The 14,244-nt window shown below is 44.8% G+C and overlaps 1 protein-coding gene across 2 annotated transcripts in view; it reads right to left on the bottom strand.

Annotated features, from left to right (window-relative positions):
• The window catches only part of LOC144464792 (dachshund homolog 1-like), a 58,833-nt gene that overhangs the window by 27,890 nt on the left and 16,699 nt on the right, over window positions 1-14,244 (bottom strand). For both annotated transcript variants that reach the window (XR_013492382.1, XM_078172709.1), the window contains exon 2: window positions 3,575-3,684. Coding sequence is in view for 1 of the 2 variants with exons in the window: in XM_078172709.1 (XP_078028835.1) it covers window positions 3,575-3,684 (110 nt within the window). In the remaining variant the exon portion in view is untranslated. The remainder of the gene's footprint in view (window positions 1-3,574; window positions 3,685-14,244) is intronic.

Here is a 14,244-nt window from a genome sequence, read left to right as displayed (position 1 = left end):
TCTGTTGGCGTCCGCCACCCTCAGCCTGCTGCCCCAGCACACAACAGCATAGAGGATAGCACTGGCCACCACAGACTCATAGAAAATCCTCAGCATAGTCCGGCAGATGTTGAAGGACCTCAGTCACCTCAGAAAATAGAGACGGCTCTGGCCCTTCCTGTAGAGAGCGTTAGTGTTCTTAACCCAGTCCAGTTTACTGTCAATGTGTACCCCCAGGTACTTATAGTCCTCTACAATGTCCACACTGACCCCTTGGATGGAAACAGGGGTCACCGATGTCTTGGTCCTCCTCAGATCCACAGCCAGTTCCTTTGTCTTTGCCACGTTGAGCTGCAGATGGTTCTGCTCACACCATGTGACAAAGTTATCCACAACAGCCCTGTACTCATCCTCATCACCCTTGGTGATACATCCAACTATAGCAGAGTCATCAGAAAACTTCTGAAGATGGCAGGTCTCAGTGCAATAGCTGAAGTCCGTGGTGTAGAGGGTGAAGAGGAAGGGAGAGAGGACAGTCCCCTGCGGGGCCCCGGTATTGCTGACCACTCTGTCTGACACACAGCGTTGCAAGCGCACATACTGTGGTCTGCCAGTCAAGTAGTCTACAATCCAGGACACCAGGGGGGCATCCACCTGCATTGCTGTCAGCTTGTCACCCAGTAGAGCTGGACGGATGGTGTTGAATGCACTAGAGAAGTCAAAAAACATGACCCTCACAGTGCTCGCCAGCTTATCCAAATGGGCGTAGACGCGGTTGAGCAGGTAGATGATGGCGTCCTCAACTCCAAGTCGGGGCTGATAGGCGAACTGGAGGGGGTCCAAAAGTGGCTTGACCATGGGCCGGAGCTGCTCCAAGACGAGTCTCTCCAGGGTCTTCATGATGTGGGAGGTCAATGCCACGGGTCTGTAGTCCTTGGAGCCACTGGGACGTGACGTCTTTGGCACAGGAACGAGGCAGGATGTCTTCCACAGCAAGGGGACCCTCTGGAGACTCAGGCTCATGTTGAAGACATGCTGAAGTACTCCACATAGCTGGGGGGCACAGGCTTTGAGCACCCTGGGGCTGACACCATCAGGGCCTGCAGCCTTATTTGAGTGGAGTCTCATCAGCTGTCTTCTCACATGGTCAGCAGTGAAGCACATTGTGGAGGTGACGACACGTGGGGGAGGGGTGTAGTCCTCATGATGGAGAGAGCAGTCAGTCTGACCACGGGGGGAGGAGGTGTGAGGAGGAGGAGGAGGAGGGGGGGTCAAGCAGGAGGGTGTTGAGGTGTGAGAGGGAGGAGTGGGGGAGGAGGGCAGAGTGGGAGATGGTTGACCAAGACAGACAGCAGAAGAGTCAGGGGGGGATGGGCAGGGCCAGCAGTGTCAAATCTGTTAAAAAACAGATTCAGTTCATTGGCCCTGTCCATGCTGCCTTCAGCTCCTCTGTGGTTGTTGGTCCTGAAGCCAGTGATGGTCCTCATTCCACTCCAGACCTCTCTCACGTTGTTCTGCTGGAGTTTCCTCTCCAGCTTCCTCCTGTATCTCTCCTTAGCCTCCCTGATCTTCATCTTCAGCTCCCCCTGTATTGTTCTCACCTCCTCCCTGTTACCAGCTCTGAAGGCCGTCTTCTTTGCATTGAGGATGACTTTGATGTCCTTTGTTACCCACGGTTTGTTATTTGGATAACAATGGACAGTCCTGGCTGGGACAGTGGAGTCCACACAGAAGCTGATGTAGTCCGTGATGCATTCTGTGAGCCCGTCGATGTCCTCCCCATGTGGCTCACAGAGTGCCTGCCAGTCTGTCACCCCAAAACAGCCCTGCAGCGTCTCATAAGTCTCCTCTGACCATCTCCTCACTGTCCTCATGGTCGCAGGCTGGCTCTTGACTAGTGGTACATAGCAGGGGTTGAGGTGCACCAGGTTGTGGTCTGACCTACCCAGAGGGGGGAGCAGCTGTATGCATCTTTGGCGTTTGCATACAGCAAGTCCAGTGTCCTCTCCTCTCTGGTAGGACAGCTCACATACTGTGTGAATGTGGGCAATGTTGTTGCCATGGTGACATGGTTGAAGTCACCCGAGATAGCTATGAAGGCACTCGGGTGTTTAGTCTGCAGGCGGGCTATGGCGGAGTGAATGACATCACATGCCGACGTCAGGTTGGCAGAGGGGGGGATGTAAACAGTTACAATAATGGCATGTGAAAACTCCCTGGGCAAATATTACGGCCTGAGTCCAACAGCAATCAGTTCAATGTCCGGGCAACAGATACGTTCCTTAATGGAAATATGGTCAGGACTGCATCAGCGGTTATTTACTAGAACAACACGCCCCCCTCCTTTGCGCTTACTGCTCTCGGTGCAGTCAAGCCGGCCGGCCTCAGCGCGATCAGCTGATCAATGCGGCCATGAAGTTGTTGCGCAATGGTGCCGGGTCCGAATGAAAAACGTAATTCCAGGGTGAGGAAAACGAGCACAAGTCTCTCAATCAGCACGTTTTGAGAGGGCGCAGTTTCAAATGACATTCACAAAAAGCCAAGCACAAATACCAAACTAAATAAAGCAAAAAAAGTAAGAAAAACGAGAAAACAAGCAGGAGCGACTGCAAAAGGCTGCACGCGCGGGCGCATGCGCGCTATATTGCATCTCAGGGTCTTGTTCACAGTGAGGGTAGAATGGAGCGTGAGATGGATCGGCGGTTTGGTGCAGTGTCTGCAGAGATCCATGTCCGTCCCAGCCCTCACCTATGGTCATGAGCTCTGGGTAGTGACTGAAAGAATGAGGTCACAGATACAAGCGTCTGAAATGAGTTTCCTCTGTAGGGTGTCTGGGCTCAGCCTTAGAGATAGGGGGAGGAGTCAGACATCTGGAGGGAGCTCGGAGTAGAGCCGCTGCTCCTTCATGTTGAGGTGGTTCAACATCTGATCAGGATCCTCCTGGTCCAGCTGGTAGGAGGCCCCGGGGCAGACCCAGAACACACTGGAGGGATTATAGATCTCATCTGGTCTGGGAACACCTCGGGGTCCTCCAGGAGGAGCTGGAGTATCTCACTTTATCCCAGTGCCTCTGACACCCCAAATGAGAGGATGAAAATCGTAGGGCTGCAATTATTGATCCTGATCATGAGTTTGACCTCCAATAAATGAACATGATCAGCTGTGACGTTTAAAAGTCTGCACTCATCTCATATTTTAGATTTAGAAGAGAACCAATCACAGTACAGAGTTCAGAGACTTTGTGTTGGCGTCACAAAGATACAAACTCGTTAAACCACCTGATTAAACTCCGTCACCTGCAGGATGATGAACAAATGATGTCACTGTGTCATCACCTCACTGAGTCCCCGCCCTCATCAGGCATCAGTTCAGGCAGCGAGGCTGCAGGTCGTCACAGTAATATGACCACGACAGAAATGTAAAACAGTGGCGGGTACACATCCAGCGTCCAGATGGACTGAACTCAGGTCAGTGTGATTCTGAGTTAATTGTCAGGACGGCGGTGACATCAGAGTTAGATCAGAGTCATGTGACTGACCTGAGATTTGACCTTTAGCTCACACTGTGTCACAAAGTGTTCCTTTGTTTGACTCACCTGTCTGTGACAGCAGGGCGGGGCTTATCAGACCGTGTGGGAGGAGCCTAGAGCCGTCTGTCAAGGTGGCCATGCCCAGCGTTCTCTTGGGAGGTCGACCTGGTCGAGAGCTGAAAAACACAGTGGTATGGCCCTTTAATAAAACTCCTGAACAGACAGGAAGGAGTTAATGAGAGGAGAATGAATAATGAAGGAGCTGATTTAATATTCCAGGTTAATCTGATGTTTTAACTTCATAAATTAATCTGTTTCATCTCCGCGCCCTCCTGAAGGCCCTTTATTCTCTCTGTCACTGTCCCCAGGGGACGACTTTAAGAGACGCACCGTCTGTCTGACACAGACGAGTCCTAGTCACATTAAATTACATTTTTATATGAAAACAAGAAACATCATATGTCATGTTTTAATTTAAAATAAAATAAAGAAGAAAATCAGACAGTTCACAGATCAGACAGCTGAGTTATTTCAGAAATATATTTTATTCATAACAGTTTGAAAAAAACATAAAATGGAATACTATGTACATTCAAATAAGTACAAAACATTATAATAATAATAATAATAATAATAATAATAATTATTATTATAATGTTTCTGTCCCTGCTGCAGTCCGTAACAAACAACCGTAAAGGTCGGTGAGAACACAGAAATGTTTCAGACTAAATTTCCCTCTGAAATGATCTGATGTTTTTATTTAACCTTTATTAAAACACTCTTTAGATTCAAAATCTTTTTTCAGGAGCGTCCTGTCAGAGACAGACAGCGAGAGGACATATAGATGAGCGTGGACACGTTAACATGTAGATGACAGTGAATTAACCTGGACACTTCCTGTGTCTGTCCTTTCAAAGTAAACTCACACATGGTCCGGTCATAGCTGATCATAGCTGATAAAAAGCACCGATAATACAAAGTCAGACTGCTTTCAATGACTTAACAAGGGCAGCATCAACACACCTGACACAGTGGGCGGAGCTACATGTACCTTTAAACTTGGTTTGAGAGAAGATAGAACTGCAGCAGCTGTCAGGAGGGACAGCATACAACATGTGGCGGTGTGAACGACTCACAGGTCAGAGGAAGACAACAAGACAGCGCTGAGGGTCTGAACTGACCGCCAGACACAGGTTAGACACAGCATTGAAGGAAAGTCTCCAGAGTGTTAGCACGAGCTAATTAGCAGCAGCTAACATCCAACACTGAGCTTTTAAAAGGCTCAACTCTGTTGTTAAATTTATTAATAACCGCTCACCATGTGACGCTACAGCTAGTGGTTATTTGTATCGTTACCTTTCTGGAGACTGAGTCCAAGTCCGAGTCCAAGTCTGAGTCTGAGACTGAGTCTCAGTAAATCATGGTGTCATCAGATGAACACATGCAGCACCTACACACAGAGGCCAATCAGAGAACTGTAGGAGCTCCTCAGTGTCCGACCACACTGCCGGTTACCATGATTACCAAACCTGGTGAAACCTGACGCCTCAGCTTTATCAACACGCTCGCACGCACGCTATGAAGTCACTAGGCGCTCACTAGGCAAGGCAAGTTTATTTGTATAGCACATTTCAACAACAAGGCAATTCAAAGTGCTTTACATAAAATATACAGCAAGTAAAAGCAATAGGCAACATAAAAAGACATTAATCACATTAATGTAACTACAGTTAAGTTAGAATTAAAACCTAGATAGGAGACAGAAATGAAACAGAATAAAAGTTTCAGTGCAGTGTGAGAAGAAGAAGGCTCAGATTTGATTTAATCAAAAGCAGCAGCAAACAGAAAAGTCTTCAGCCTTGATTTAAAAGAACTGAGAGTTGCAGCACACCTGCAGTTTTCAGGGAGTTTGTTCCAGATATGTGGAGCATAAAAACTAAATGCTGCTTCTCCATGTTTAGTAAAAACAAAACTATAATTATATATGTGTCTATATAGAGTGTATTATTGGCTCGATGGCACCATCTACTGGATGAAAATAGAACACAGAAATAGAATGAAATGGAAAAGGAAACTACGTGAGGCGTTCATGCACACGGACTGGTGCGCATGACACAGATAAACTTCCAGTGGCGTAGAATCAACAAGTGCAAACACGTGTGTGTGTGGACACTTAACAACATTTCTCCAACAGTCACAGACGGACGTGCACACGCTGTAAGTACAGTACGCATCTTCTTGTTACGCGTGATGTAGTTTGCGCACGTCATAGTACGCGTGCGTGCGCGCGCTTGACAAAAATGTTCTATTATCTTCATGTGTGCGTTTATGCATGCGTTCGCAAAAAACGCATAAATGTTATGCGTAGTCACTCCGCGTCGTGTGATTACGTGGCGTGCAGCAGTCATCACGCGTACACGTGCGTGTGAACTACATGACACGTCAGGCGTTGCTTTGCTGCACAGGCGTCAAAGCACCCGCATGTGACCAGGGGCGGAAATCCCGGGGGGGACAGGGGGGACGTGACTCCCCCTTCAGTAAAGCTGTCCCCCCCTAGAATCATTTGAGACACAATTAATAATTTTTGAACAATGCAGTAGTATTTATTGAAAGCACAATGTAAGCGGTGCTCATTATAATCACGCAATAATGTGCTATCTAAATCTTAAAAGATTTAGTCCCCCCCTCCCATTCCTAGTAGTGGTATATCCCACACTCTTTCCAACGGGCGGGGCTGCTTGGCAGCAGTAGCAGAGTGTGGCTGGACCCGGCTGTCCACATCGCGCATGGCAGGGTAACATGTTCACTCACACGGACACAGTTTAACTTACACAAGTTACAACACATCCCATTTACTGTTACAACAAGCCCCAGGCCCAGGCTGATGATATAAACTGTCTGCAACATTTCTCCTGCATTGTTCAAAAGCCTACTCAATTACGAGTGCTGCTAAGCTAAAAGCTAATGATTAAGCTCAGAGTTTAGTGATAGTCAGAGAGGACAGGAGAGAAAGAAGAGGGAGAGGACAGGACAAGAGCAGTCAGTGACGGAGCAGCTCGTAGCTAATGGCTACCTGTCTGTAGGCTCTCCACCTGTCAGTGAGGCAAACATGAGAGACGTGCAGTCTAACCGCGGTCATTACGCACAGCTATTACACACGGTTGTGAGGTGCGCAGCGGCAGATCTCACAGCACACTGTTTATAAACCAGTTTACCAGTTTAATTGCAGGAAATGTTTAGTTGTTAAGCCATTTCTCATAAGTATAGACATTCACTTTGCCTGTTGGAAAGATAGAGAGAAGATTAAAGCGTCAAATTGCAGTGAAAGGTGCTGTATAAAAGACAGGTGCAACTTTTTTCCCTTGTCCCCCCCCCCCAACTATGAAATGGGATTTTCACCCATGTGTGACACATTCAGTCAATAGCTGCACACACATATTGAAACGTATGGTACTCCATACGCGCACACACACACACACACACACACACACACACACACACAGTGTCAGAGTGCTGGGGGCAAACACAGGTCAGAGTTTGACTGACAGGTCCGAGACAACCCGCCCACACACTAAATTAAATTCCTCAGTAATGTGTATGTGTCTGTGTGTGTTGGGGGGGTTTCCACACTTAATTAAACTGGGACAAAATGTCCTTTATGAAGCACACACACACACACACACACACACACACAGGTGTCTGATCACATGACGCCTGGACCTTTGACCCTCTGACACGTATATTTGTTACCATGGAGATAAACTGAGCTCAGAGACAAAGGTCGACCTGAGATTTTATATTTCTGTTGTTGTTATTTATTACTGATGTTATTTAATTGTTTGTTATATTTAAAATGATTTTACTCAGTTAAACAGTTAAAGTCTGTCTGTACGAGGAGCCACGTTGGATTATGTGCTGATTTGTAACTAATTTGACCAATAACCGATGACTGATGTCACATGATTCTGCCTCACGTTATGTAATGATGCACTTTGTTACAGTCCATCACTCTTAACGTTGCATTACGTTACGCTATGTTATAGACTTGCACCGATTTATCAGCAGTGCTCGGAATCGGGCCGGTTTTCACATGATCGCCCGTGAGCTGCGACCAGCCAGTCAGTCTGAAATATGCCAATTTAAAACGCTGGTCAAATTCCCGCCGCGCCGCGCCACGCCGCATGATTGACATCGTGTAACATCAGCAGCACACACACACGCATGCGCCTCACCATGCGCCTCACCATGCGCCTCACCATGCGTCTCACCATGCGTCTCACCATGTGTCTCACCATGTGTCTCACCATGTGTCTCACCATGCGTCTCACCATGCGCCTCACCATGCGTCTCACCATGTGTCTCACCATGTGTCTCACCATGTGTCTCACCATGTGTCTCACCATGCGTCTCACCATGCGCCTCACCATGCGTCTCACCATGTGTCTCACCATGTGTCTCACCATGTGTCTCACCATGCGCCTCACCATGCGCCTCACCATGTGTCTCACCATGTGTCTCACCATGCGCCTCACCATGCGCCTCACCATGTGTCTCACCATGTGTCTCACCATGCGCCTCACCATGTGTCTCACCATGCGCCTCACCATGTGTCTCACCATGTGTCTCACCATGTGTCTCACCATGCGCCTCACCATGTGTCTCACCATGTGTCTCACCATGCGCCTCACCATGTGTCTCACCATGTGTCTCACCATGTGTCTCACCATGTGTCTCACCATGCGTCTCACCATGCGCCTCACCATGTGTCTCACCATGTGTCTCACCATGTGTCTCACCATGTGTCTCACCATGCGCCTCACCATGTGTCTCACCATGTGTCTCACCATGCGCCTCACCATGCGTCTCACCATGTGTCTCACCATGTGTCTCACCATGTGTCTCACCATGCGCCTCACCATGCGTCTCACCATGTGTCTCACCATGTGTCTCACCATGTGTCTCACCATGTGTCTCACCTTAATCATTCACGCACACACATCAAAAGAGAGAAGGAGGAAGTTGTTTATTGTCTGTGCTAACTGAGCTGTAGAGCTCTCACTGCTGCACTGTGCCGCTTGAAAGTGATGAGGCACGTGTCCGTGCGCTTACTGGCGGGCGCGTCCTGAAGACCTGTGTGAATTTTCCACAGGAGATATTTTTACTTTTTTGTCTATTCAAGAAATTACCCACCAATGCTCCACATATACATACTTATTTATTTTAATACTGTACCTGAAGTTATATTTGAGCCAAAAGCCTGTGTCACTGTTTTTGTTTGTTTGTTTGTTTGTTTGAGATGATTCTTCAAGAGCTGGTTGTATCTTGGTTAAAATGTTCTATTAAAGCAAAGATAGAAAACATTACAATATCTTGTGTGCTGTAAATTGGGTTTGAATACAATGAAATCGGAATCGGCCCAAAAAATTGTAATCTAGTCTATGTAATCTACTATGTTACGTTATGTTCATTTCATTTCATTTATTATACAGGAAAAGATTAAAGGTAACATTATAGGTACAGTTAAAGTGGCCTGACTCAGTTTAAACTGGTTTACAGCAGGTTCCTGTTCTGCAGCACACACAGACATGACAAAAACACAGTGCAACAGGACAGTCACATTCTCAAGACATTAACTTAGTCTAGTACAGACAGTTACAAAACAGTACAAACAGACGGTCAGTGATTACAGGTGTAACTGTTGAAAAGAAACTGTTTGTAAACCTTTTTAAATTGTGTGCTAGATGGTAGTGCTGTGATATGTTTGGGGATGTCATTCCTCATTTTGGTGTATGTATGAAAGAAGGACCTCTGCCCATAATTATTTTTGTCAGCAGGCAGTGGAAGAAGTGCCATTGAGACTGATCTAGTGACGCGCTGTTGAGGTGTGTTGTGTGTTGGAAGAAGGGCAGTAAGTGTCGGTGAGGTGCTGTTTTGAATCTGAAGGTAGAATACAAGAGCTTGGCTTTATATGTAGGTTTGAAATGTCAGAGCGTGACAGTGCGATGCAGTGGTGTGACCACTTGGGAAGATTACTGTGGATCTCGATTATACAGTCGTGCTATTGGTTCAGTAATTTCCTTTGTGGTAAGGGACCAAATAGGTAGGCTGTAGGAAATTGTGGAAAACGTAATTGCATGCAAATAGGTTTCAGAAAGAGAGAGAGAAAGGTATGTTCTAATTTTGTTGTATACATAAAGTTTCTGATTCAATTTCTTTGTTAACTGAGAAACATGTTGACGATATGTGAGGTGTGAGTCGGGCAACACACCAAGATATTTGTGTCTGTGATAACAAGGTTTTGATTTGAGAAAGTGCTAGGGTCTATGTTATGTTACGCTATGTTACCTATGTTACACTATGTTATGTTATGATACGTTATGCTACGTCATGTTAGGTCATGTTACGCTATGTTACCTATGTTATGCTATGTTACGTTAGGTTACGCTATGTTACGTTATGTTGTGTTATGTTACACTATGTTATGTTATGTTACCTATGTTATGTTATGTTATCTATGTTACACTATGTTATGTTATGTTACGTTACACTGTGTTATGTTATGTTATCTATGTTACACTATGTTATGTTATGTTACGTTACACTGTGTTATGTTATGTTATCTATGTTACACTATGTTATGTTATGTTACGTTACACTATGTTATGCTATGTTATGTTACATTATGTTACGTTACACCATGTTATGTTATGTTACGCTATGTTACATTATGTTACACTGTGTTACGTTATGTTATGTTACCTATGTTACGTTATGTTAAGATATGTTACCTATGTTACGTTATGTTAAGATATGTTACCTATGTTACATTATGTTACGTTGTGTTACCTGTTACGTTATGTTATGCTATGTTACGCCATGTTACATTATGTTACACTAGGAGAGCAACTGAGGAGGGATCCCTCTTCCAGGACGGACAGATGTGCAATAGATGTCGTACAGAACAGATCAACATAATAAATTAAGAGTAATTAACAATAACTATGTTATGTTCCGTTACGTTACCTTATGTTACGTTATGTTACGCTGTGTTACGTTACACTATGTTGCGTTATGCTATGTTACATTATGTTGTGTCACGTTACCCTATGTTACGTTACATTACGATACACTATGTTATGCTATAATATATGTTACATTGTGTTACGCTATGCTATGCTATGCTATGTTATGTTATGTCATGTCATGTCATGTTATGTTACGTCAGTATCGACACTGATCGATTTGATTGTCCTTTTTGACTGATCAGTTAATCTGATGACATCACTGAAGACAGCGTTTCATGTTTTTCTCTCTCAGGATATAAATCTGGACGCCAGACTAACGGCATCCTGGAGACGACAGGAAACATGTCTGAGACAGAGATCTTCCCCGGGACACCTTAAAGGACGCAGTACACTCAGTATGTACAAGTCAGAGGACGCAGCCTGTTAGCCATTAGCCATTAGCTGTTAGCAGCTAGTAAAGTTAGCTGTTATCAAATAGGTAATGTTAACTGTTAGCAGCTAGTTAACATTAGCTGACGGGGGTTACACTGAGATGTGTTAAGGCTCTACTCAGTAAAAATGAGGACTGGTTAAAGGTAAATTATAATGTTCTCATGTTGTGTTCAGTGTAATCATGTAAAATGTAGCTTTCAATGATAAACCTGAATAAATGCAGCTGTTTGAAGGAGAAATGTGTTGATGTTTTCACAGGAATATAAAATAGATATTAGAGGAAATTCTGATTTAATGTTTGTAGGAAAAACATTATTTAAAAATGTTTTCAGTGCGACAGGTTTATTACTAAAGGTTGGTAAAAGTGTCTGACTGAATCTGTGGTCATTAGCAGCAGCAGGGTAACGACGGACTTTAAAACTGTTACTTTTTTTTATTTAGATTTCTTTGTTTCCCTGGAAAAACAGAGGGAGCAAACAACAACAACAACCAAATGAACCCCCACTAAGGACAGAGGGATGTCGTATGCTGTAAAGCCCTGTGAGGCAAATTGTGATTTGTGATATTGGGCTTTATAAATAAAATTGATTGATTGATTGATTGATTGATTGATTGCTAAACAACATCAGTGCATCTCTTTATGTTTCTACACCTTCATCATCTGATGAGTTCAGTCAGACTGTTGCTGAAGCCACCGCGGCTACGTTTTATTTTTACACACACACACACACACGCGCACACACACTCCGTCATCAGTTTAATAAGAATCAGGAGATTAAAGACGATTAAGACAAACCGCCTGTTCACATTAAATCTGTGACATCATTGTCAGTCCTCGTTATACACCCGTCTCTCTCTCTCTCACACACACACACACACACACACACACACACACCCTCTGTGGTACTTCCGTAATTATTCAAGGCTCATTTACATAATTCAATAGAGAAAAAAACATTTTGATCCATATTCAGCTGTAATCACACACACACTGTTTGTCACCCCCAGGTGTGTGTGTGTGTGTGTGTGTGTGTGTGCGTGTGCGTGTCTACAGTTCAAGTAAAGATGAGCATCATGTGACCAATAAGCAGCTCTGTAACATTACATGAAAACCTAGTGTCTCCAGTCTGCAACATGTGACACGATGTGACATCATGTAACACGATATGACGCGATGTAATACCATGTGACACCATGTGACAAGATGTGACAAGATGTGACATCATGTGACACGATGTGACATCATGTAACACGGTGTGACGCGATGTGACACAATGTAACACCATGTGACAAGATGTGACACGATGTGATAAGATGTGACAAAATGTGAAACGATATAATACCATGTGACAAGATGTGACACGATGTGACATCATGTGACACGATGTGACAAGATGTGACACGATGTGACACCATGTGACATCATGTAACACGATGTGACAAGATGTGACACGATGTGAAACGATGTGACACGATGTGACAAGATGTGACATCATGTGACACGATGTGACACGTTGTAATACCATGTGACACCATGTGACAAGATGTGACAAGATGTGACACCATGTGACACGATGCAATACCATGTGACAAGATGTGACAAGATGTGACACCGTGTGACACGATGTGACATCGTGTGACACGATGTGACAAGATGTGACACCATGTGACACCATGTGACATCATGTAACACGATGTGACGCGATGTGACACGATGTAATACCATGTGACAAGATGTGACACCATGTGACAAGATGTGACACAATGTGAAACGATGTAATACCATGTGACACGATGTGACAAGATGTGACATCATGTGACACGATGTGACAAGATGTGACACGATGTAACACCGTGTGACACAATGTAAACCATGTGACACGGTGTGACAAGATGTGACAAGATGTGACATCATATGACAAGATGTGACACGATGTGACACGATGTAACACCGTCTGACACGATGTGAAACGATGTAACACCATGTAACACCGTGTGACACGATGTAACACAGTGTGACACGATGTGAAACGATGTGACAAGATGTGAAACAATGTGAAACGATGTAACACCATGTGACACGATGTGACACAATGTAACACCATGTGACAAGATGTGACATCATGTGAAACGATGTAATACCATGTAACACGATGTGACACGATGTAACACCGTGTGACACGATGTGACATCATATACTTCAACATGGTATTACATCGTTTCACATTATGTCACATGGTGTCACATGGTGTCACATCTTGTCACATGGTGTTACATCGTGTCACATTGCGTCACATTGTGTTACATGATGTCACATGGTGTCACATCGTGTCACATCTTGTCACATCTTGTCACATCGTGTCACACGGTGTTACATCGTGTCACATCTTGTCACATCGTGTCACATGGTATTACATCGTTTCACATTATGTCACATCTTGTCACATCGTGTCACATCGCTTCACATGGTGTTACATCGTTTCACATCTTGTCACATCGTTTCACATCGTGTCACACGGTCTTACATCGTGTCACATCGTGTCACATCTTGTCACATGGTGTTACATCGTTTCACATCGTGTCACATGGTGTTACATCGTTTCACATCGTGTCACATCATTTCACATCGTGTCACACGGTGTCACGCCGTGCCACATCGTGTCACATGGTGTCACATCGTGTCACATCGTGTCACATCTTGTCACATGGTGTTACATCGTGTCACATTGTGTCACACGGTTTACATCGTGTCACACGGTGTCACATCGTGTCACATCTTGTCACATGGTGTTACATCGTGTCACATCGCGTCACATTGTGTTACATGATGTCACATGGTGTCACATGGTGTCACATCTTGTCACATCTTGTCACATCGTGTCACATCGTGTCACAGGGTGTTACATCGTGTCACATGGTGTTACATCGTTTCACATCCTGTCACATCTTGTCACATGGTGTTACATCGTGTCACATCTTGTCACATCGTGTCACACGGTGTTACATCATGTCACATCTTGTCACATCTTGTCACATCGTGTCACACGGTGTTACATCGTGTCACATCCTGTCACATCTTGTCACATGGTGTTACATCGTGTCACATCTTGTCACATTGTGTCACACCGTGTCACACGGTGTTACATCATGTCACATCTTGTCACATCGTGTCACATCGTGTCACATCGTGTCACATCTTGTCACATCTTGTCACATGGTGTCACATCTTGTCACATTGTGTCACATCGTGTCACATGGTGTCACATCTTGTCACATTGT

The sequence above is a fragment of the Epinephelus lanceolatus genome, chromosome 11 (assembly GCF_041903045.1).
Source record: "Epinephelus lanceolatus isolate andai-2023 chromosome 11, ASM4190304v1, whole genome shotgun sequence".
Taxonomy (NCBI): domain Eukaryota; kingdom Metazoa; phylum Chordata; class Actinopteri; order Perciformes; family Serranidae; genus Epinephelus; species Epinephelus lanceolatus.
This window is presented reverse-complemented; position numbering and strand designations above follow the sequence as displayed.